The 23,060-nt window shown below is 37.9% G+C and overlaps 1 protein-coding gene across 3 annotated transcripts; it reads right to left on the bottom strand.

Moving 5' to 3' along the window:
* Positions 1 to 213: 213 nt before the first annotated feature.
* On the bottom strand, positions 214 to 22,243 carry LOC140146885 (protein-L-histidine N-pros-methyltransferase-like). Of its 3 annotated transcripts, none has more exons than XM_072168775.1 (6): positions 22,116 to 22,243; positions 14,122 to 14,271; positions 12,022 to 12,212; positions 11,095 to 11,304; positions 6,396 to 6,577; positions 214 to 3,867 (listed from the first exon to the last, which is right to left on the bottom strand). In XM_072168775.1, exons 1-6 carry the CDS (start codon positions 22,140 to 22,142, stop codon positions 3,602 to 3,604), a joined length of 1,026 nt encoding a protein of 341 aa, XP_072024876.1. In that variant the 5' UTR covers positions 22,143 to 22,243; the 3' UTR covers positions 214 to 3,601. The 3 variants fall into 3 exon arrangements, with proteins under 3 accessions (XP_072024876.1, XP_072024877.1, XP_072024878.1); XM_072168776.1 differs by lacking the exon at positions 22,116 to 22,243 and adding an exon at positions 19,884 to 20,247; XM_072168777.1 differs by lacking the exon at positions 22,116 to 22,243 and adding an exon at positions 15,803 to 16,751.
* Positions 22,244 to 23,060: the final 817 nt, after the last annotated feature.

Raw genomic sequence — 23,060 nt, 5'->3', positions numbered from 1 at the left:
TACAATTGCAGTCACCAAATTCATTGACTTGGCACAAGTGCAGGCATTCAAAATTTTAGTATAAGCTATGATGGTGTAGGAAAACATTAGGAACATAAGACAAGTTTTAAGATTGAGATCATGTCTTCTACATGGGGTGTGTGGATTTCAACTGGATTAGCCCATTTTCATCATAGATTTAGGGACTTTCCCATCAAACACAAAACGTTCTACAAAAAACTAGAGCGGTTCTCGACTTGCGCGGTTCTCGACGCAAAGCGTCGGCCACACTGCCTCCACCTTGAGGCGTATCATTTGAACCGGTGCAATTTCAACCCGAAATGACCTGCCAAAAATTTGGCTCTAAATGTTGAATGTACCCACCAAGTATCATGCCCATATGACAGTATTTACTAATTTGACCTCAGCTGACCCCTAGATGACCTTGGATGACCCCGAAATGACCTTCCAAAATTAAACTTTAAATGTTGACTGTACCCACCAAGTTTCATGCCCATTCAACAGTTTGAAGTTATTTGACCTCAGATGACCCTGGGTGACCCGGATGACCCCAAAATGGCCGTCCAAAAATTTGACTCTAAATGTTTATTGTACCCACCAAGTTTCATGCCCATACGACAGTTTTAAGTTATTTGACCTCAGATGACCTGTGGGTGACCTTGGATGACCCCAAAATGACCTTCAAAAAATGTGGTTCTAAATGTTTACAGTACCCACCAAGGTTCATGCCCATGTTTACAGTACTCATGCCCATATGATGGTTTTTGCTAATTTGACCTCAGATGACCCCTAGATGACCTTGGGTGACCTTGACCCACTAACCACACCTACTGGAATTTGAAGACCGCCAATGACCATCCCTCCACCAAATTGCATCACTATACATCTTACCAGTTGGCCCATATGACGGTTTTGCTAATTTGACCTCTGATGACCCCTAGATGACCTTGAGTGACCTTGAACCACTAACCAAACCTACTGGCATGTGAAGACCGCCAATGACCATCCCTCCACCAACTTGCATCACTTTACATCTTACCAGTTCCGAGAAATTGGACCCGCAAGCTCGGACGGACAGACGGACGGACAGATGGACGGACGGACAACCAGGAAACATAATACCTCCGGTGGAGGCATAAAAATTAAATGTTGGGTTATAAAACTCCTCAAAAAAAGTTTGGAAACTTTCAAAAATGGCTGTATATCAGAAATCTATCTCCACATTGTTTCATATCAGTGAAACCATTGTCTTAGAAATACACCTAAATGTATCCAAAATACACCCAAAGGTCTCAGAAATACACCCAAAGGTCTCAGAAATACACCCAACATATTAAAAAAAATCCTACATTTTATAGTTCTTTACTACCTGGATGAATGAATCTTCACAAACATTACTGTCATGTTGCTACAGGTAATTTATTCGAGCACATTAAATACTACAACGAAAATAATTGTAATTTAAGCTGTACCTGCAGCTTTTCTTTTCTTTGGTCATTAGGAATACTCCCAAATATCTCAGAAATACACCCAAAATATTAGAAATACACCCATATGTCTCAAAAATACACATTAACATAATTTGGTCGTTACCATCCTGGAATGTGCTGTTATGGTCCACTGTGATACACATTTGGGAGACATTTGGGTGTATTCAAAACCACTGGAGCAATACAACTCAAAACCTGGAATAAAATTGTTAGTTAGAGACAATCATGGAATGCACCCAATGTGTAGGGAATACATGCAACATGTATTAGGAATACACCTAAATGAATTAGGAATACATCCAAATGTGTGAGAAATACACCAAACATGTATTAGGAATACACCTACATGCATTAGGAATACACCCAAATGTATAAGGAATACGCCCAAATGTATTTGAAATACACCTAAATGCATTAGGAATACACCCAAATGTTATAGGAATACACCCAAATGTATTAAGAATAGACCCAAATGTATTAGGAATACACCCAAATGTATTAGGAATACACCCAAATGTATTAGGAATACACCCAAACGGCATGGACCACCCATCCTTAAAATCATCATCTCTGTTCTCATAATAGGCTATTCCAGTTGAAACCCATACACCCCCTATGGAACACATGACTTTAATCTACCACACAGGGTGTGTGAATTTCAAAAGGGTTACCACCTGAATGATTGACTCCATTTGACTCCCTTCCTTCTTATATAGAGCATTTTCCTGTGTCGTCACGTAATCGACATTGGGGTCTTGGACGTAAACAAACAACATGTGCGTTCCCCACATGCCCGCAATCTAAAAACACCAAATACAGCATATTTTCTCCTCGGTTTTGTCATCTTTTAATTCAGCTTGAACAAAATAATTGTTTAAGCGGGAACTGTATACCGTTTACCATTTGTTTCAGCTTGTTTTTGAAGATATGGAAAAAATGCGATGCTATTTGAAAATCAACTTTGTTTTGTTTTACAAATTTGTTTACTTTTTATGGCATGACAAACTTAACACGTACGGCGAGCTGGCAGTCTTGCGCGGGACATCTAGCGTCACGCAGAGTTGACCATGCGCGCTGGCACGGTATTTGCGTTTGGGCGCGGATGACTTGAATGAATATCGATTGATCGATGACGTCTAGGAAAGAGGGTGTATACGTGCTGTACCTCAATGTTTGAGAAATTAATGCATGAGTCAGGCGGCGAGTGGCATGATGGGTGGAGAGAGACGGCAAAACTGCTCAGCCGTATTAACATAGGCCTACTTGTTTGTGATGTTTTGAGCATTTTAAAATGTCAAAATAATCCCATTCAGTTAAACGGTTGACAACGGAAATGTACTGAATTTAGAGAATGCGTGGCGCTCACCACCTGGCATGGGGTTTACAGCAGAGATGCCACTTGGGTGTATTCCTAATACTTTTGTCCTTTGGGGCTACTGGAGCATATTTTGATGTTTGAAGTTGGTGGATACTCCCACAGTCGTGAATGCGCTGTGTAATTTCTCAGAACGGCCTTCTATGTAAGGCAAGATGACAAAACCTTTCGGGCCATTTCTGAGTCTTGGTTCTGAAAAGAACTGCCTTTTGCTTTGGGCTGGCCATGGAACAAAGTCCTCGTGACGTCATTCTGTCAATCATATATTGTTGTTATCAGTGAGGGATCTCTTGATTGTAGACAAGATATTATCACAGTAGGCCTATCACCATCTGCTGAAGACGCTAATCGACCTAGTGAAAACGTTCCACATCAGCGAAAAATAGTGTAGTGTTGAAGTTCAACTCTTTAATCATTTTATCTACCACTACGTAATAATATTACGTAGTGGTAGATAAAATGATTAAAGAGTCACTGATGTCATAAATCAATATTCATGTCCCCAATACTCCCAAATGTCTCGCAAATACACCCAAATGGCTCCCAAAGACACCCAAATGGCTCCTCAAACACATGGTCACAAACAATATTAAAGTTATCATTGATGCTATAAATCAATATACTTCTGACCTCAATACACCTAAATGTCTCCCAAATACACCCAAATTTTCCTTCACATAAATTAGGCAACCAATAACTTCGTAGAGTTAAGTGTGCTGGTAGGACATTGATTATGTCATAAATCAATACTGTCCTGAGTTCTAGCATTACACCAACCTTGGTGTTCAATTCCAGTACTGTCAGCTTTAACAATAAACACAGCATCGTCCAAGCTATAAAATGGCCTACTCATGTCACCTTCGCATAAATAAGGCAACCTTGTAAAACTTTGTAGAGTGAAACCTGCTGGTAGAAGGACATTGTTGATAAAACTCGCTGCCTGATGCTCCCATGATCTGCCCTCAATGTTGAGTTGTTCTGAAGGTTTGTTTTGTAAAGCACCTGTAAAGAACAAAGAGAGAACAATTTTGATTGGTTGCAAAGAGGTTATATCAAATATTTAGCCAATCAGAGATGTGGTAAGAATAGCCAATAAGGCTGAAGGCAAAATAGATCTAAAAGCTCTATATTGATTGGTTACTCAGATGATATTATCATATAATTAACCAATCAGGGGCACTGTAGTAAAAAGAGAAAGTGTTAACCCCATTATCATCTTCTTAAGGGCTGGGGTATGAACGTTTGGACAGTATTTATTATGGGACATTAGAGCACATCAGACATATCGAATTGCATTCTGAATACGAAGAATGTCATTGTGATATCAAATAATTTTGATTTTTTGAAATTCGCAATTTAATACACATTTTATGGCAAATCATTAAAAATTGATATTTTTGATATTTAACAATACTTGAAGTAAACTTTATAAATCTGATGATTTATACTTAAAGTGTATGTAGGTGGGATGAAAAGCCGACGATCAATTGAAAATTTTGACCTTTCGTATTGAAGATATGGATTTTTTTCCCAAAACAGCAAAAAAAATTAGGTCTTTTGGGGAAAATAATCCATATCTTCAATATGAAAGGTCAAAATTTTCAATTGACCGTCGGCTTTTCCTCCCTGTTACATACACTTTAAGAATATGTCATCAGATTTATATAATTTACTTCGAGGACTGTTATATATCAAAAATTTTGAAAAATATCAAATTTTTATAATTTGTCATAAAATTTGTATTATATTGTGATTTAAAAAAAATGAAAATTATTTGATATCAGAAAGACATGCTTCATATTCAGAATGCAATTCGATAGGTCTGAGGTGCTCTCATGTCCCACAAAAAATACTGTCGAAACGCAATAAACGCTCATTTTAGATCCCTTAAAACAAACTATCTGATTGGTTACACTTGTTTTTAAATTCGCGATTTTGAGTTTTCTTGCATTGACCTATTATACATAAAAAAACACATTTGTGTGGTTTATTTTTACAGAAGCTGCGTTGAGCATGAAAAGCGCGAAAATTAATGTACCACAAAAATTCCACTTTTACAGTGCCTGGGGCCCATTTACTATAACTTTATGAGGTTCCTAAGTCTCAAAATTATGACGCATTAAATCCATTTCGTAAGTAATAGGGATTCTCTAGTAAAGTAAAGTAAAGTAACGACTAGTAAAAGGGTATTCGTAACTTGCGAACGGTTACATGAGTTATGAAGGGTTAAACATTTTGTGAAATACATACCGTACCTGATTCTACAAATGTTTTGAAAGGCAGCACACTGGCAGGAGATATAATAGCCACACCTCCAATGTTACTGATTGGCTACTCATATGTCAATCAAATACATACCTGATTCTACAAATGGTTTGAAAGACAATTTACACAAGAGATACAATAGCCACACCCCCAATGTTACTGATTGGCTAATCATATGTCAATCAAATACATACCTGATTCTACAAATGGTTTGAAAGACAATTTACACAAGAGATATAATAGCCACACCCCCAATGTTACTGATTGGCTAATCATATGTTAATCAAATACATAACTGATTCTACAAATGGTTTGAAAGACAACACAAGAGATATAATAGCCACACCCCCAATGTTACTGATTGGCTAATCATATGTCAATCAAATACATAACTGATTCTACAAATGGATTGAAAGACAACACAAGAGATATAATAGCCACACCCCCAATGTTACTGATTGGCTAATCATATGTCAATCAAATACATAACTGATTCTACAAATGGTTTGAAAGGCAACACAAGAGATATAATAGCCACACCCCCAATGTTACTGATTGGCTAATCATATGTCAATCAAATACATACCTGATTCTAAATATGGTTTGAAAGGCAACACAAGAGATATAATAGCCACACCCCCAATGTTACTGATTGGCTAATCATATGTCAATCAAATACATTACCTGATTCTCCAAATGGTTTGAAAGGCAACACAAGAGATATAATAGCCACACCCCCAATGTTACTGATTGGCTAATCATATGTCAATCAAATACATAACTGATTCTCCAAATGGTTTGAAAGGCAACACAAGAGATATAATAGCCACACCCCAATGTTACTTATTGGCTAATCATATGTCAATCAAATACATAACTGATTCTACAAATGGTCTGAAAGGCAACACAAGAGATACAATAGCCACACCCCCAATGTTACTGATTGGCTAATCATATGTCAATCAAATACATACCTGATTCTACAAATGGTTTGAAAGACAACACAAGAGATATAATAGCCACACCCCCAATGTTACTGATTGGCTAATCATATGTCAATCAAATACATACCTGATTCTACAAATGGTTTGAAAGGCAACACAAGAGATATAATAGCCACGCCCCCAATGTTACTGATTGGCTAATCATATGTCAATCAAATACATACCTGATTCTAAATATGGTTTGAAAGGCAACACAAGAGATATAACAGCCACACCCCCAATGTTACTGATTGGCTAATCATATGTCAATCAAATACATACCTGATTCTACAAATGGTTTGAAAGGCAACACAAGAGATATAATAGCCATGCCTCCCGGCGATAATGATCTATGGATGTCATGCAAAATGCTGATTGGCTGGTCACATCTGTCGATCAAATTCAAACAGCTGATGACATCATACCTACATGTAGGCCCTGCCCACTCATTGATATTCACAACTCTGAAAATAAAAGGAAAATAAAATAAATGTAGCGATATATTTATTTCCTTGTGTAATAAGTGGAAGAGGAGGAGAGGGGGGGGGCAGTAATGACTGACAATAGTAACATTGCAGCATCTGTTTTGAGGTCACTGCTTAAAATCACCGGGGTTTGTGTTGGGCCTCGATATTTTCCTTGATAAATTACCTCGCCCAAAACAAACCCCTCCAATTTCCTGCAATGATCTCAAAACACATAGTGTGCAGTTATTGTTGTCTAAATGAGTCATTGTTTTATCAGGTGCACAGCAAGAGCCTCACAGGGCCAGGGACAAGGAGCCGTATGGGGCCTTTAACTCCTCCTTTATCACCCTAGGGGGCCACTACTGGTCTTCGTCCACCCTGTCCACCGACTCACTACTCCCTGTGTTGTATGATGTTATTACTATGTGCACGTGTCACAGTTTTACTCTATGGCTATGAGTCGTGGGTTATCTCTAAGGATATGGAAAATAAATTCAACTCATTTGGCACATCCTGCTACCGTATTATCAGTCTAAACGCAGGACAACCGATCTTTTGTTCTGCTTAGTCGCGCTAAAAGTCGATCGATACATGTTAAAATCAACACAATTCCGAGATACACCTTTTTGCTATGAAATTTATTTTCCGGTCAAATATAAAGCAAAATTTTTTTTTTTTTTTTTAATGTCAAATAAAAACATAGTGCTTGGATGAACATTTTTTTTTTAAATCCTGGTGTTAATATTAAGCATAAATTGTTTTTTTTTTTTTTTTATTTTTGATTTTTATAGGCCTTTAGTTAGCCCGTGAGCTTTTTACAGAATTCATTTTTAGCGTCTCAAACTAATATAGTTTGCTAAAGAAAGATATTTCCCACCTCTGTAAAGCACATCGTGTGGGTCTATATATTATAGTTTTGTCAGAATTTCCGTTTTATTTTACCCTTTTCCCCTTCATGCTCCGAAAATGTCAAACTTAGTACTTTACCTCGAGAGCAACCAGCAGAAATAATCGATATTTCAATTGTTGTCAACCCAGGTCCCTTTTCCATTGAAAACCAGGATTGCCTGACCAGCGATTTGGTAGCCCAAATCCCCAATTCTGGTAAATGAGGTGGATTTTGGAAATTTGCTCCGTGATAGCCTGCAATTTCAATTTATAGGGGCTATGGATTCCATGATTATGAAAACCATTTTGTCTGTTTGTTTGTTTGTTTGTTTATTTATTTACCTAGGATGAGGTCCATGGGAAAATCCACTGTCCAAACCTAGAAAAATTCGTGTGTTATTAGAGGGATTTTAATTTTCTGTCCCTCCTATCTCCAGGTGAATTTTGAATGACCCCCCCATCGCGGGTTGGCATTTTCATTACACCCTTAAGACTTGCGTTCGGGTTTGTGTAGGCCTATTTGTCATAATTTAGCGCTATAGGACCTACTTTCTAAATGTATAGCTATAGCCGTGCTATATAAATATTATAAGGTACCGGTATGTAATATTATGTAGGCCTATGGGGGTGGGGTGGGTACTCAACACATTTTAACCATGACTTACAATGCAAGGCTCATTGTTACCATAAATGATTTTTCCTTTAGGTCATTATAATAGGTTGTTATAAACTTCCGTGTTTAACCTTGTATTGTTTTGGCTGCTTCATTATGACTTTCGGTGGGTTTAAGCAATTTCAAACAAACACAAACAAAAGGCACTATACCGAAACACTAGGTAATTTCTTTGCTATATTGAAGTTCTGGCAAAACTGTATCCAGGGCGGGCACCCAGAGATATCGATCCACAATGCTAGTATTTCACGCGTGGATTTGAAATTTTTCAGCTGGTAGTCAAAATTATGGAATCAAAAGCGGAAATTCTGACAAAACTATGATATATCGCTCACGGTGATGTGCGTTAGAAAGTTGGGAAAAATCCTTCTTTAACGAACTATATTACTTTGAAAAGCTAAAAGGTTGATCCAAAAAAAGGCTCGCGGGCAGAGTTGAAGCCTATCAAAATCGAAAATCTTACACTAAATGACTGAATTTCACGACTAAGTTTAACACTAAGATTTGAAAAAAAAATACAGTATCAAGCATTACAGATTTGACCTGACATTTACTGAAAAAATGAAAACTATTGCTTTTCATTTGGCCGAGAAAAAATTTTACACTGAAAAGGTGTAACTCAAAATTTTGTTCATTTGAATACCAAATTCGATCGTTTGTATTGCCTTATTAAATGACTGAGTGAGCCTTGCAGAACAATAACAATCGGTTGTCCTGCGTTTAGACTGTTATGCTGAACATCAAGAGAGTAGACAGAGTACCAAATTTTACCATCTAAAATCTGACAGAGTCACAGAGACAGCACCACTTGTTGAGAAAGCCAGGACCCGTCAACTGAAATTTGTAGGGCATATACTCCACTTGCCCGACGATGAGCCAGTAAAAGAGTATGCATTGTATGTCCCCAACTCATGGCAAGAGGAAACCCGGGCGGCAGCGAACCTTGTTCTGGAATTACATCCAGTGTCTTTTGGGGATATGGACAGCATGCTGAGTCAAGGTCAACTATCGGCAATGGCTCAAGACCGATGTAGCCGGAGGAAACTTGTAGTCGCCTGCTCCGCAGCCAAAGGATGATGATGATATGCATGCTGCATGGGTTATTTATATGTCTTTTTTTGGCTTGTTTTGGCTACTAGCCCTATTGAAAAAGTCTAATAGTTTTTGGAGGCTTCCATATCAATGGGTCATATTTTTGTAGGCTTCTATATCAATGGGTCATTTTTTGGATGCATCAATATCAATGGGTCATATATTTGAAGGCGTCTATATCAATGGGTCATATTTTTGTAGGCTTCTATATCAATGGGTCATTTTTTGGATGCATCAATATCAATGGGTCATATATTTGAAGGCATCTATATCAATGGGTCATATTTTTGGAGGCTTCTATATCAATGGGTCATATTTTTGGAGGCTGCTATATCAATGGGTCATATTTTTGGAGGCTGCTATATCAATGGGTCATATTTTTGGAGGCTTCTATATCAATGGGTCATATTTTTGTAGGCTTCCATATCAATGGGTCATATTTTTGGAGGCTTCCATATCAATGGGTCATATTTTTGGAGGCTTCCATATCAATGGGTCATATTTTTGGAGGCTTCCATATCAATGGGTCATATTTTTGGAGGCTGCTATATCAATGGGTCATATTTTTGGAGGCTGCTATATCAATGGGTCATTTTTGGAGGCTTCCATATCAATGGGTCATATTTTTGGAGGCTTCCATATCAATGGGTCATATTTTTGGAGGCTTCCATATCAATGGGTCATATTTTTGGAGGCTGCCATATCAATGGGTCATATTTTTGGAGGCTGCCATATCAATGGGTCATATTTTTGGAGACTGCTATATCAATGGGTCATTTTTTGGAGGCTTCTATATCAATGGGTCATATTTTTGTAGGCTTCTATATCATTGTTTAAGGGCTGGGGTATGAACGTTTGGACAGTATTTATTTTGGGACATTAGAGCACATCAGACATATCGAATTGCATTCTGAATCTGAAGAATGTCATTCTGATATCAAATAATTTTGATTTTTGAAATTTGCAATTTAATACACATTTTATGGCAAATCATTAAAATTGATATTTTGATATTTACCAGTACTTGAAGTAAACTTTATAAATCTGATGATTTATACTTAAAGTGTATGTAGGTGGGATGAAAAGCCGACGATCAATTGAAAATTTTGACCTTTCAGTATTGAAGATATGGATTTTTTCCCAAAACACCAAAAAAAATTAGGTCTTTTTGGGAAAAAAATCCATATCTTCAATATGAAAGGTCAAAATTTTCAATTGACCGTCGACTTTTCCTCCCTGCTACATACACTTTAAGAGTATATCATTAGATTTATATAATTTACCGAGGACTGTTATATATCAAAAATTTGAAAAATATCAAATTTTTATAATTTGTCATAAAATTTGTATTATATTGTGATTTTCAAAAATGAAAATTATTTGGTATCAGAAAGACATGCTTCGTATTCAGAATGCAATTCGACAGGTCCGAGGTGCTCTCATGTCCCACAAAAAATACTGTCGAAACCAATAAACGCTCATTTTAGATCCCTTAATGGTTGGTTAGGCGACGAAAAAAAGAAAACTTGTTCTACGGGCGGACGGACCCTTTCAAGTAGGGTCGGTCGGTCGGGCTTGTGGCACTTTCAAATTTCTGTTGGCAAACCCCGAATTCCGTGAATGTTTCTGTTTTTCCGTATCACGGAGAAATCGTGGCTTTATCCATACCCTATACCTTCTTGTCCTGTGCAACGAACCTATAAGTCTGTCCCTATGTCCTGTCTTTGTCTTCCTGTAGTTGTCTACTTATTTGATGAAGCACCATGTTCAGTTTAGAGCTCCATACCCTGTACCTGCTTATCCTGTGCAACTAACCAATAAGTCTGTCCCCTTGTCCTGTCTTGTCCTGTCTTTTTCTTACCTATATCCTTTCTGTCCCAACCTCCACTGCATGGTAGGGGACATCTCTGTTGTCGTTATTTGTCTGAAATGAGCGGCAATTTGTTGAGTGACAGCGCCATCACCAGCACCTAGATCCAGCAGGTGATCAGCTTTCCAGGTCTCACTGATTCCAAGTAAAGTCCTGAATTGGTTAGTGGAAAAAACAAACATGGAACCTCTCCCTAGCAACCTGAAATGAAAAAACAAGTATAACATAAGGGACCATTCCCAAACACTTGTAACAGGAGGGGGGCATGATGCAAAAAGAAAAATTCACATATTATTTTCCGGGCCCCCATTTCGGACCTAAAATTATTTTCAGCCCCCCCCCCCCCCCGGCCATGAAAAATGTATGACAATCCCACAGAAAATACTCATATTCTATGAGAAAAATTAAGGTGATTTTTTAAAGGCCCCTTTCAGCAGAGGGATACAAATTTTCAGGGCCCCCTTTTTGCATAAGGCCAAAAAAAAATAATGGTTTGTCTCAAAGCTCACGAGTGGTTTGAAAACAAATGCGAAATGAGATTTTTTTTTTTTTTTTTATTCCCGACTTTATTCATGGAATTTGGAGACAAAAATCAGATTTTACGAATTTTTGGGGAAAAACTATAAAATTTTTTTTTTTTTGAAATAAAAAAAATCCGCATTTCTTTTTTTCCAAATCTCACGAATTTACAAATGCACGCGCGAGCTTTGAGACAAACCTTTTTTTTTTGGCCTAAGCAGAAATGCATGCAAATGTTGGGTGTGTCATAATACTTTCAGCCCAAGATGGGGGTCATAAAAAATGGACTCTGGTTACCGACATATCCATGACCTCCCCTTCCGAAGAAAATGGCAGCCCCCCTGGGTCTACTCTCTGTGACGAAACCTGATTGAAAACGAGCACAGATCATTGACTTACCCATTGACAGACGTTGTAGACATGACAAAACCTAGAAACACTTTAGCCAATGAATGCCACATTTGGGTGAAAAACCAATCAGATTTCTCATAACTTTTATCTAGAAACACTTCTGTTTGGTTGTCGAGGCAACATTGGATGAACAGATGCTGTAAATGCTCAGGAAATTGTTGGATATCACAACTGTACCACTGTAGAGGAAATAGATAAATACACCCAAATGTGTCAGAAATACACCCAAATGTAATAGGAATACACCAAAATGTGTCAGATATACACCCAAATTTGTCAGGAATACATCCAAATGTCTTAGGAATATATCCAACTGTATTAGAAAATAAAAATACAACCAAATGTCTCAGAAATACACCCAAATGTCTCATAAATACACCCAAATGTCTCATAAATACACCCAAATATATCAGAATACACATAAATGTATCAGAATACACCCAAACGTATCAGAATACACCCAACATTTTTATACACTCAAAATGATTTCAAAAGAAAATTATTGGATATCACTACTGTATCACTGTAGAGAGAAGAGGCAAATATTATACACCGAAGTATGTGTCAGAAATACACTTACAAATGAGTCAAAGTGTGTGACTTTCAATAAAATGGCAACATATTAGCTCAAGCTCAGCAATCTATGTTTATCTATGTCGTCGGGTACAGTTTAGCTAGTTGACCTTTGACCTATGCCATGATATGACCTTTGACAACCTAGAGGGTCATAACAAGTTACCTTCTCCACTGGGAATTGCTTGGTGAGTTTCTGTCTATCCCAGAGTGGGTTTGTGTGGTACAGTTGGGTTAGGGGGCAAAACTAAATCACTACGCATTTTATGTAAGAACGAAATTCGGCTAATATAGTCCACAGTGAGTATGAGATTGTAGCGACCATATCTACCGACATGTTCACTTTAAATCACTCAATATCAGCTCATATGAATTCGACAAGTGTCTTCAATGATAACATGCAGAAAAAACCGGACATTTTATCTCAAAAGCAATTCTCTGTGGCGGATGAAGACAACTTCCGATTTTGAAATGTGAGTGGTGAATTTAGTATATTTTTAGGCCATATTTTTTGCACCATGAAATAGCGAAAAAAAGTCAACGGTCATCGATATATGCCGACAAAAGTTTTGGAATCTACAGAAACAGAGCTTTAATTTGATACCAAATTTATTTTGCCAAGTATTGCAGGGACGCCAGGAATGGCGCTCGAAAGTAGGCCAAAATCACACGTTATCCTATGGGACGCTTATTTAGTGTTGCGCCCCCTTGTAACGGCCGTCGCTATGAATGCGTTCCTTTTACATTCTTCAGCGTAAAATAAGAAATGCGCGTCATGAAATGTGTTCTATTTCAATCATGATGATAAACAAGGATTACGAAAAGTCACCCTGATGAATTATTATTGGAAAAATGCTTTATTGGCGAGCAGGCGCCTGCAAAGTCTAGAAATTGTATCCAAAAATCTTCAAAAAGGCTCAAAAATGAGTTTTAAAGTTAATAGGCATTGTTAATCTGCATGAAGCCGTTTTGCTGCATATTCAGTAGGACTATGCAAAAAGATCATAATTGTTACTACTGAAACAGGGGGGGTGTTTGTACTTCACACTCATTAACAAGTGCTTGCCAAAACAAAATGGCAAGACAGATAATCTAGAAAAGAAATTAAACTTGGTTCAAAGACGTGCTTAAATTGTTGTCTGTCACTAGTTTAGTGAGTTTTGTGCAAACTCTCGCATATTGGAGGAAAAGTCGAAATATACGATTTTCCGCGTTTGCACTGATCTTTAAAACAACATTTCTCTTGAACGAAATGTCGCAGAGACATGAAATTTTCGGTGTTGAGCTACAAATTTTCTCTAATTTAATTAATAAGTGACAAATGTGGATTTTGAAAACTTTTAAATCCTTATAAAAGGCGCAACACTAAATCACTACGCATTTTATGTAACAATGCCATTCGGCTAATATAGTCCACAGTGAGTATGAGATTGTTGCGCCCCCTTAGTAGTCAGTTTACCTTTGACTTAGGTCATCAAATGAACTTTGACCTACGTCATATGACCTTTGACCTACCTTCTCCACAGGGAATTGCTGGGTGAGTCTCTGCCTATCCCATATAGGGTTTGTATGATGTTCATAGACCGTCTGTAGAAATGGATTCCGTATGCGACGTGAGGCTTCAATATCCATGGTGCGTAGCAACAGCAGCAATACAACAACAACCTATAAACAATACATGAGGTCAGGAATCAGGGTTAGAGATTTAAAAAAAAATTATTTATTTGATTTAAATCAAATTATTATTTTTTTTTTATTCCAGGAAACTGCTATAATTGCTCTAATTGCCGATTAGTACACATGGTGGAGAAATGCAACTGTCAACCAGTCAAAGTCCCTGATCTCCAGAAGTCAGAAGCCTACCATAGAAGTTGACATGTTTTCACAACAGGAAGTTCCTTTTACGTTGATACAATTGATCATCATCTGATTCAGATATTTCATTTCATTTCAATTTTATACACGCAAAAGCCCAGATCAGCCCTTGAGCTGGTCTTCCCTGGGGCCGTGTTGCAACAAAAAATTACATGTTACATAATCACAATATAGTAGTTAGTACATCATCAAGGATATTGAAATGTAAATTAAAAGTACCAAACAAGTACCGTATAAATGAAAAAGTGATAAAAATATAAATAAGACATAATGATGAGTTTATGGCAAAATAAATTTATATAATAGTTTTCTATACACTTTCCTTCAAACGTTGATACCAAATTTGATATAAAAGTTTAATCATCATGAGCATAGGAGCCGTTGTTTGGAAATTCGTGCAATTTTAAAAATGACAAATTACGAATTGACCACGCAAAATCCAATGCATGGTATCAGCTTATCATGTGGCCTGAAGCAACCCGTTCAGGAATCATTGCACACTTGCCTGCGCACAATTGAAATAGCGGGGTATTTGATTTGCATTTTGACATGCATGGGTAAACCTTTAACCTGCCGGCCTATTCAGGCGACGTAATTCTTGGCACTCACGCTAGCTCTGCTACGTGATACAATTCCCTATGTCATTTTTAAAATTGCGCGAATTTCCAAACAACGGCTTCTATGCTCACGATCAGAGGATGTTTTAAGACATTCCCACAACCCAATGGGGTTTCTGACCTTGTATGTCTGGCTTTTGTACACATGTGGTACAGTTGATCATGGCTTGCATTGGAATTGTGTGCAAATATCTGGTGTTTTCATCCTATTATTTAACATTCATAACATCGAGACTTAGGAATAAAATTAATGCAGTGGGACAATATGAATGTTTCCTGTAAGAAAATCAAATATCAGTCCTAAGTCTCAACTATTAGCTTGTTGGCTGCAGTTTTAAAATTACCATTTTGTGTGTGTGGCAATGGGGACTTTGCCTTTAAAATTAGGTTATATTGATCAAATTTCCCGATCATAGTGCATTGTAGGAATGCCTTTAAGCCTCCTCTGGCTCACGATGATTAAACTTTTGATATCAAATGTGGTATCAACCTTTGAAGGAAAGTGTATAGAAAACTATTATATAAATTATTTTGCCATAAACTCATCAGACTCTGATTAAATGGGGATGGAACTACTGGAGACTTTCTTTTTTGGCTGTGTTTATATATATATCTAGCAGCTCAGGCTGCATTTTCTGCAACTTAATTGAATCTGTTTTGGTACGATTACCAAAAATTACATCACAATTATTGTTATTACCTACCCTACAAAAAAATCGACCGGCCAGGCGAATTTGACATTAGCGCCGACAACAAGAGCTACCAATCACAGAACCACGACATCATCATGTGGGCTTGTGCGTTAATTGCAATTAACGCTTAGCGTATACACACACACATGTAGAAGTCATTGTAGCGCATCTCGGTTTGTTCCAGGAGTCATTGTGAGTTATTAATGACCGCGCAATAAATGCGTGGTCAGGCAATCAAACTCTTTTGATTGGATCGCACTTGCTGCGTACATACGTCTGGTTCCAGACAGACTGGTAGTCAGGCTGCAAAATAAGGATTCTGAAGGGCACCCATTTCAACTGCAGTTCAAGGCAATTTTGAAAGGGCACATCTATTTTACAAGGCAATTACATGTTAAAGAATAGCAGCAATTTATAGGGCATCAAGGCAACTGGTAGGGGCACCGAAGGCCATGGCTCGAAAAAGTGGGGAATTTGGGAAGCTCATTCCCAGGAAATGTTGGTGTCTAGAGGGATATTCTGGTATTTTGAGAGAAATTGTGTCTTATTTTGTATATAAAAACATGCTATACTGTGGGAAATTTAGCTTCCTTCCCGGGAAATTAACATTTTTCCAACCACTGCCTGTCTAAGCTTCAGTTATTTTGCAGCCTGCTGGTAGTATTTTTATTGTCAATTTATTGCCGAACAGGTGTGAAAATCACGCTAAGAAAAGGCGTGTTTTCATGTGTGTTTCAATGGGACACTGAATTGGTGGTATACATGCGCCCAGATAAGATAGATTTGTAGCCAACATGAACATGAAAATTTTTCAAGTTATGAACGTTCATGACGTTATGGGGAATGTTAATCTGAATTTATACTCGAAGGCTTTTGCAGAAAAGCGATTCTCACGCATGCTCAGTGCAGGCTCGTCGTACGGCCCACTTTGGGGGTCTGGGGGTGAAACATGGGGTTTGCCCCCCTGGAAGCCCAAGCACTAAAAAATATTGAAAATGAAAAGTACAATTTCAACAGTAAGTTAATAGGTCTAAACTTCAAAACTAGGACATTCAAAATAAAATGATCAACCATAAAACATGTTACCAATTCATGATAAGACTCAATTGCAGTAGGCCTACACATGATACTAAATTCGTAAGTCACACCTCAAAAAAATAAAATTAAAATAAAATGTAAAGTCATCCATTCAAAAATCACCGAAGTTATCATATTTATACAATATAACACCCTTATAGAAGCGTGATCCGATTTGTTTCTGTTCTGTTTTCTTTTGATTACGGCTAAACTTCCATCAAACTATGTGAAAATCCCCACTTTCAAACAGTAAGAATCAGTGAGTTCACCGAAGCAAATCGTGACCGTTGGGGTCTGTCCAGCTATTTAAATATCACACCAGTTATGTCATTTACCATAGAAATTCTAATGCTTTCATAAGTCCCTGGCAATAAAGTAAAATAGGTCTGCAAGCTTCTAAAGTGAGACTAAATATCATTGTTCCCGGGTTTCTCATTTTTTTGTTCGTTTTTATTTTTATTTTTTAAGTGGTACGGCCATGGCCGTAGCGGTTCCGACGGGTTTGGCTCAGTGTTTACTTACATTTCCAGAGCGTCAAGCCGATCAATCAATTCAAATCGCTGAGGCAAAAACGATGTCGCTTTTGCAAGTTGAAGAAATCTCAACTTCCCAGCGATATTGCTTGACACATGAATGCATCAACCAATCATATACAACCAACTGGATCTATTAGGGGTGGTGCAATAATTATGTGTACCCGGGGTGAATTATAGGGGGGCAAAGATTTTTGGCAGGCCAAAGGGGGGCAAGCATTTTTGGCAGGTCGAAAGAGGGGGTCAAGCGATTTTGGCAGGTTGAAAGGGGGGGCAAGCAATTTTGGCACAGATATTTTGGGCACCGTTTCTATATTACGCCCTAAAAGGCGTGAGGAAAGCGTTCTGAACACGTTCAAATAAATGCAAAATTTCCTGCTCGCTGCGCTCGCATTATATGTTAAGACAATTTAAGGTTTTAAAATCGGGTTCCCCAAAATCTTGCATGTGTAAGGGGGGGGCAAAGATTTTTGGCACGTCAAAGGGGGGGCAAAGGTTTTTGGCACGTCGAAGGGGGGGCAAAGATTTTTGGCACTGCCAATGGGGACAGCGATTTTGGCAGACCATTTGAGAATTCACCCCGGGTACACATAATTATTGCACCACCCCTTATGTTGCTAATTAATTTACCTTTCTCGATTATTAACTTTTGGTGATGAATTAATTCAAAGCAATAATTATTGTCCGCAAGCAACTGATGTTTTAAAAATGTATTGTGTGGCATTTTGAATATTTTAATTGTCGCCGTGATAAGTATAAATGCAAAAGCGACAGGCGATGCATCGCAAAATTCGGCGATTGTCCATCGCTTTCTAAAAGCGTTTAATCGCAATCGCTCGGCGATCGAGAATAAATTAAGCTTTATTATGGTCATGTGTAGTGCCGTACTATTATAATGCTGACTTTCCTATTTGGGGAGGATGACAATTTCGACCTCCTCGTCTGTTTACAAACAGAGCTAGGTAGACAAAAGACCGTTCCGCTTGTCCAAACACTCAAGTATCAGAAGGATGGTCCACAATAGCGTGATTCACGTAACATGAATAGGGATTAAAAAGCTGTCAAGTAGAACCATGTGCTTCTTTTGTCCAATTTGCCATCAAGATTTCATATGGAAACAGTTCAGACCCAGAACACGATCATGTCAGAAATTAATCATTTGTTCTAGGACTGAGTGATTATTCGGAAGGTCATGTGTACACCCATCGTATGTGTGAGTTATGGCTTTTCGCATTTTAGGAATGCGGTAGGCCTAAGATGTAGACAAAAGTGATGACAATCTGACTGTATTTACGTTTACACATTTTGTACTGACTCTCTGGAGAACTTTTATATTACCTTGTTTGTATGGAGATGGTTTATATACCGGCTCCATGCATTCGATGTATGTAGGTCATGTGATGCATGGTTTGGCCATCATGACATGTTGGTCAGTAGACTACTCCGTATTCCACTTGCCCATTGTCATGATTGTGCATACTCTGGATATTGCATTTAAGCTTAAAACTCTGATTTAATTAATTTGTGCACAATTGATAGATTTTCACAACTGATCATCTTTTCAGTCACCGTACTCCCTCTGTATGTTAGCTTCCCAAGTGGACTACTGACTTTGGATTGCGGTTAACATTCTTAACATGGGACTCTATGGAGAGTTAGGCCAATTTCTGGCCTAACTAAAATTGGTCATGATGTAATGCATCTTTAAATGAATCTGGCATGCGATTGGTCGCCCAGATCTTGTTATTGTTTAAATCCTCCCGACACGTACCATTACCATTAACTATAGGCCTACATGGTACACATCTATCTTTGGAATGCGGTGCTTTTGTGCTGGCGCGAAAGTTGGTGGATGAACGTACGCATCTAGCGCGTATTGTACCACCATGCTTAGTCTTGTGATTTGATTGATAAATTTAAGTATGATTGACAGTGTGTTTTAGAGAACGAAGTCCCTGGGTAAAGTTCTGCTTAAAAGTGAAAGTCCATAGTCGATTTTTAACTCGTAATAAACTGGCAGATTCTAAAATTAGAATTGTTCAGTATTGAAGTGCCATTTATAGTTATACCATTTTGATATGTTGCATTCAATCATATAAGCCTACGTATACTTTACTTTTACTGTCACAAATATAATTATATAAACTTTTTCATAACCATTTCATTCTAGTATTTTGATGTAATAAATATCAGTATAATTTCGAGTTCAACTGAATGCGTTCATCATGATTAATAACATATTTTTATTTATCAAAATCGACTATGGCATAGTCTAGTTGTTGATCGAAAAATCTATCTTTTATGCACGACGACACGAGAGTTATGTGTGCATACATGTAAGATAGAACTTTCTGCTATTTGAAAACGCGTCTGCATAGCGTTGATACTTTTTATATAGCATAAGTAAAAACATTCTTCGAATGTCACATTTGGCTACAATTTTCCTGGACTAACATAATGTATCTTGATTCAAGGTTGCTTACTTTTAGAGAAAAAATACATCTTTGAAGTACATTCTGGAGATGTTTTAGGTCACAGCAGTGCGATGCTCCAAGGAATGATCATGGCCGATTTACTGTCACCGATGTACACGCTAGAGACGACCTTTTTCAATTGGGTACATCCGGGTCATAATCAGTCACAGTCACTGATCAGTGGTCACAGTACATGCGCAGTGTAGACGGCTGGTGGAATAAGCACGTGCGGAGTTCAGGATTGGCAAAGCAGCGACTTAGTAGCCCAAAAGGATGACTTTTGAAGATTTTCCACACTACAGTTTCCTGTCCAATAGACACCAATTGATGGTTAAGAAAGTAATTGAGCAACTTTTCAAATCTGGCGTAGGCAATTTATGGTAGGCCTATTTTGCTATCCCATAGATACCAATGTATGAATCGACTTTTAATTTATTTGACTCGCGATTTGGGCTAACATTTTTGGCAACACTGCTGGAGGTCAGTGGGTGCATATACAGCAGAAACACGGCGTTGATCGAAGCCGTTCGGAGAACGAATATTGACGTTTTTCGTAAGTACATGTATGAAAATTTAAGAAAATATTATAGTACAGTGTGTCGGTAATATGTCACGAACTATTTCATGATATTTTGGAGACAACAACTAACTTGAGGAAGAAGTTTTTATTCATATGCATGAAATTGTACTCTGTATGGCAACTGCGTGCATGTATCACACGTACATGTAAACAAGTACGTTACATACGATAACATCCTTGCAAGTTCTAACTTTCAGTATCACAAGCTATCGGTTGTTCATACGAAAGTTAGAACATTTCGAACAATCTATAGTAAGAATTCCAATTGAATGAACGCAGCTTTTAACAGCTGCACTCGATCCAACTGCGATCGTATATTGCGTATTTCAAACTACAACGCGAACGCACGACCTTGGATACAATGCTATCCAATCACGAGTGCGTTCAGTCGGAGGGCCATCGTGCGCGTCATCCGTTAAAGGTCAAATTATTAACGTACGCGACCTTTGCAAAAATGACCGTCGCACTCTTGGGTATGCTTTTTTACCTTTCCCGCGGAAAACTTCTATTTAAAATGTATCGTATTATGTGTAGCCAATCATCTTGGGCAATTTACAAATAAGCTTGTATTGAAAATATCTTCACAATTCTCTACTTGATTCCCATTTTGTCTACTTTGTTGTTAGAATTTGTGATTTTTGCGTTTGCTTTATCTTCATATTTATTTTCGTTGCTAAGGACTTCTAACCCGGACATTTTCTGTCTTAACGCTTTAATCATTCTAATTTTTAGCCAGACAAGTAATTTCAACCTTTATCTATCGATTAGTCTTTGTCCCAAATATTGAACTTAAAAATTTAAGTTGTTATAATGGTTTAAATTGGTTACCCAGATTCGCCCATGCAGGAAAATTAAGTAAACAACTTCATAACAATACCAGCGTGACTTGACACCATGAGCGAGTACACGCAGCGACTTTGTTGGCGCCTAAGCGCGCCATTCATCTGCGTTCAGTGAAATACGCGCGCGCAGTTTAACACTGCTCGCATGAACTTTATTTTCTCAATGTTGTTGTCGCATGGCCTACTGAATACTGGTATTTTTCCGTCTTGTAAAATACCCTTTTCATCCCGGCAGGTTTTTGTCTTAACCAACCAAAAATCTTGATTTTTAGTATGAGGATAATAAGCCATGTTTCTAATCATATGCAAATTCCTGATTTATGAACTCGCACCAGTTTTAAAATATAGTAGTTTTTGTTACTCTTTTATCTCAATTCATGACAAAAATTTGTGTTTATGTGCCCATATCATATTCCTTGCAAAGCTACGGTATTTTTTGTGAACATATATGGAATGTTGAAAGCCTTTCTTATAGTTATTTATAAAATATATAGCTATTAGGAGTTGTAGAGAGAATTTTGGAAGCTTTTAAAACTGCAACCCAGACCAAGCAAATTTGAATTTTCGTTGTGTGCGTATTCATAGCGTACAGTTTAATAATAGCGCGTCAAAGTTGAATGGCCCTCCAACTGCGTTGGCATGGTTGGATTCACTTCCGCGTTACTCACGCACAGTCGCACACGCTGGCGTACATCGCGCAGTGTACGCAAAAATTCGTCACGCTATTGAAAGCTGCGTTCATTCAATTGGAATTTCCACTATAGTTGGTCAGCTACATATCTTTTATAATAATAATATTCCCATGCATTTGATACTTACCATCTGTTTGGTATAAATTGAGCTCATACATGAACGTTTTAACTGCTGTCGGGCTTCATTGACGTTTATATATCGAATTTATTCATGATAAAAACATCACAAATAGCTCGGCCGAAGACAAAAATTTGACAACTGTGAAGCTGCCAGAATGATTCGGAATTAGCTGAGCAGTCAATATGATCGATACTCTAATTGGGCGCATGAATAGTGGTGGTGCTCTATATTTTCCTGTTAATTTTGTTTTCACACAGGCTGTGTTTAACTGGAAGCGCGAGGTGCATGGCAAAATGCTTTTGCAATCAAATTTAGATTAAAAGTGCTATAATTTGTGCTTGAATATCATGATATGTACCAAGTATGTGCTTCATTGGTTGCTGCTTATGATTCCTCAATCGTGATGTGTATTTGTGTTACCGGTGTGATAAACGAGGTATTAAAATTTAGCAAACTCCAGCTGTTCATTGATCAACCTGCTAAAATTTTTCCATCACCATGCATGCATGTCCATGCCATATGAAATGGTAAGTTACTCACTCGAGAAGTCTAGCCAAGCCCAAGTTACTTGAGTACTCTATAATTTGGTTCACCTCAGGTTGTGACGTGACGTGTACATGTGACGTGTGTATTTGACTATTTCACCAGACCAGCCACCGTAGTATTGAATGATTGAATCGCTCGCATATCAGTATATACTCAGTTAGGATATCCACATCATCATGGCACATGTCTGAATGTAATAAAGCTGAGGGACTTCTTTGTCTAAGAGCGGTGCAAGGGTGAGTGTGCCAGTGCGTATAATATTAATCGCAGATACTCGCGCACACATGACAAGCGCAGTTTGTCAGCACACTCACTAGCACCTTGCGGCGCAAATCACCATTAACGTCATTACCAAACTTGAAGATAATTCATATCTTGTGAATGCGCACTGCGTACAGACAAGCT

This window comes from Amphiura filiformis, chromosome 2 (assembly GCF_039555335.1).
Source record: "Amphiura filiformis chromosome 2, Afil_fr2py, whole genome shotgun sequence".
In the NCBI taxonomy this organism is placed as follows: Eukaryota; Metazoa; Echinodermata; class Ophiuroidea; order Amphilepidida; family Amphiuridae; genus Amphiura; species Amphiura filiformis.
The sequence above is the reverse complement of the archived record's forward strand: the minus strand, read 5'-3'. Positions and strand labels throughout refer to the sequence as shown.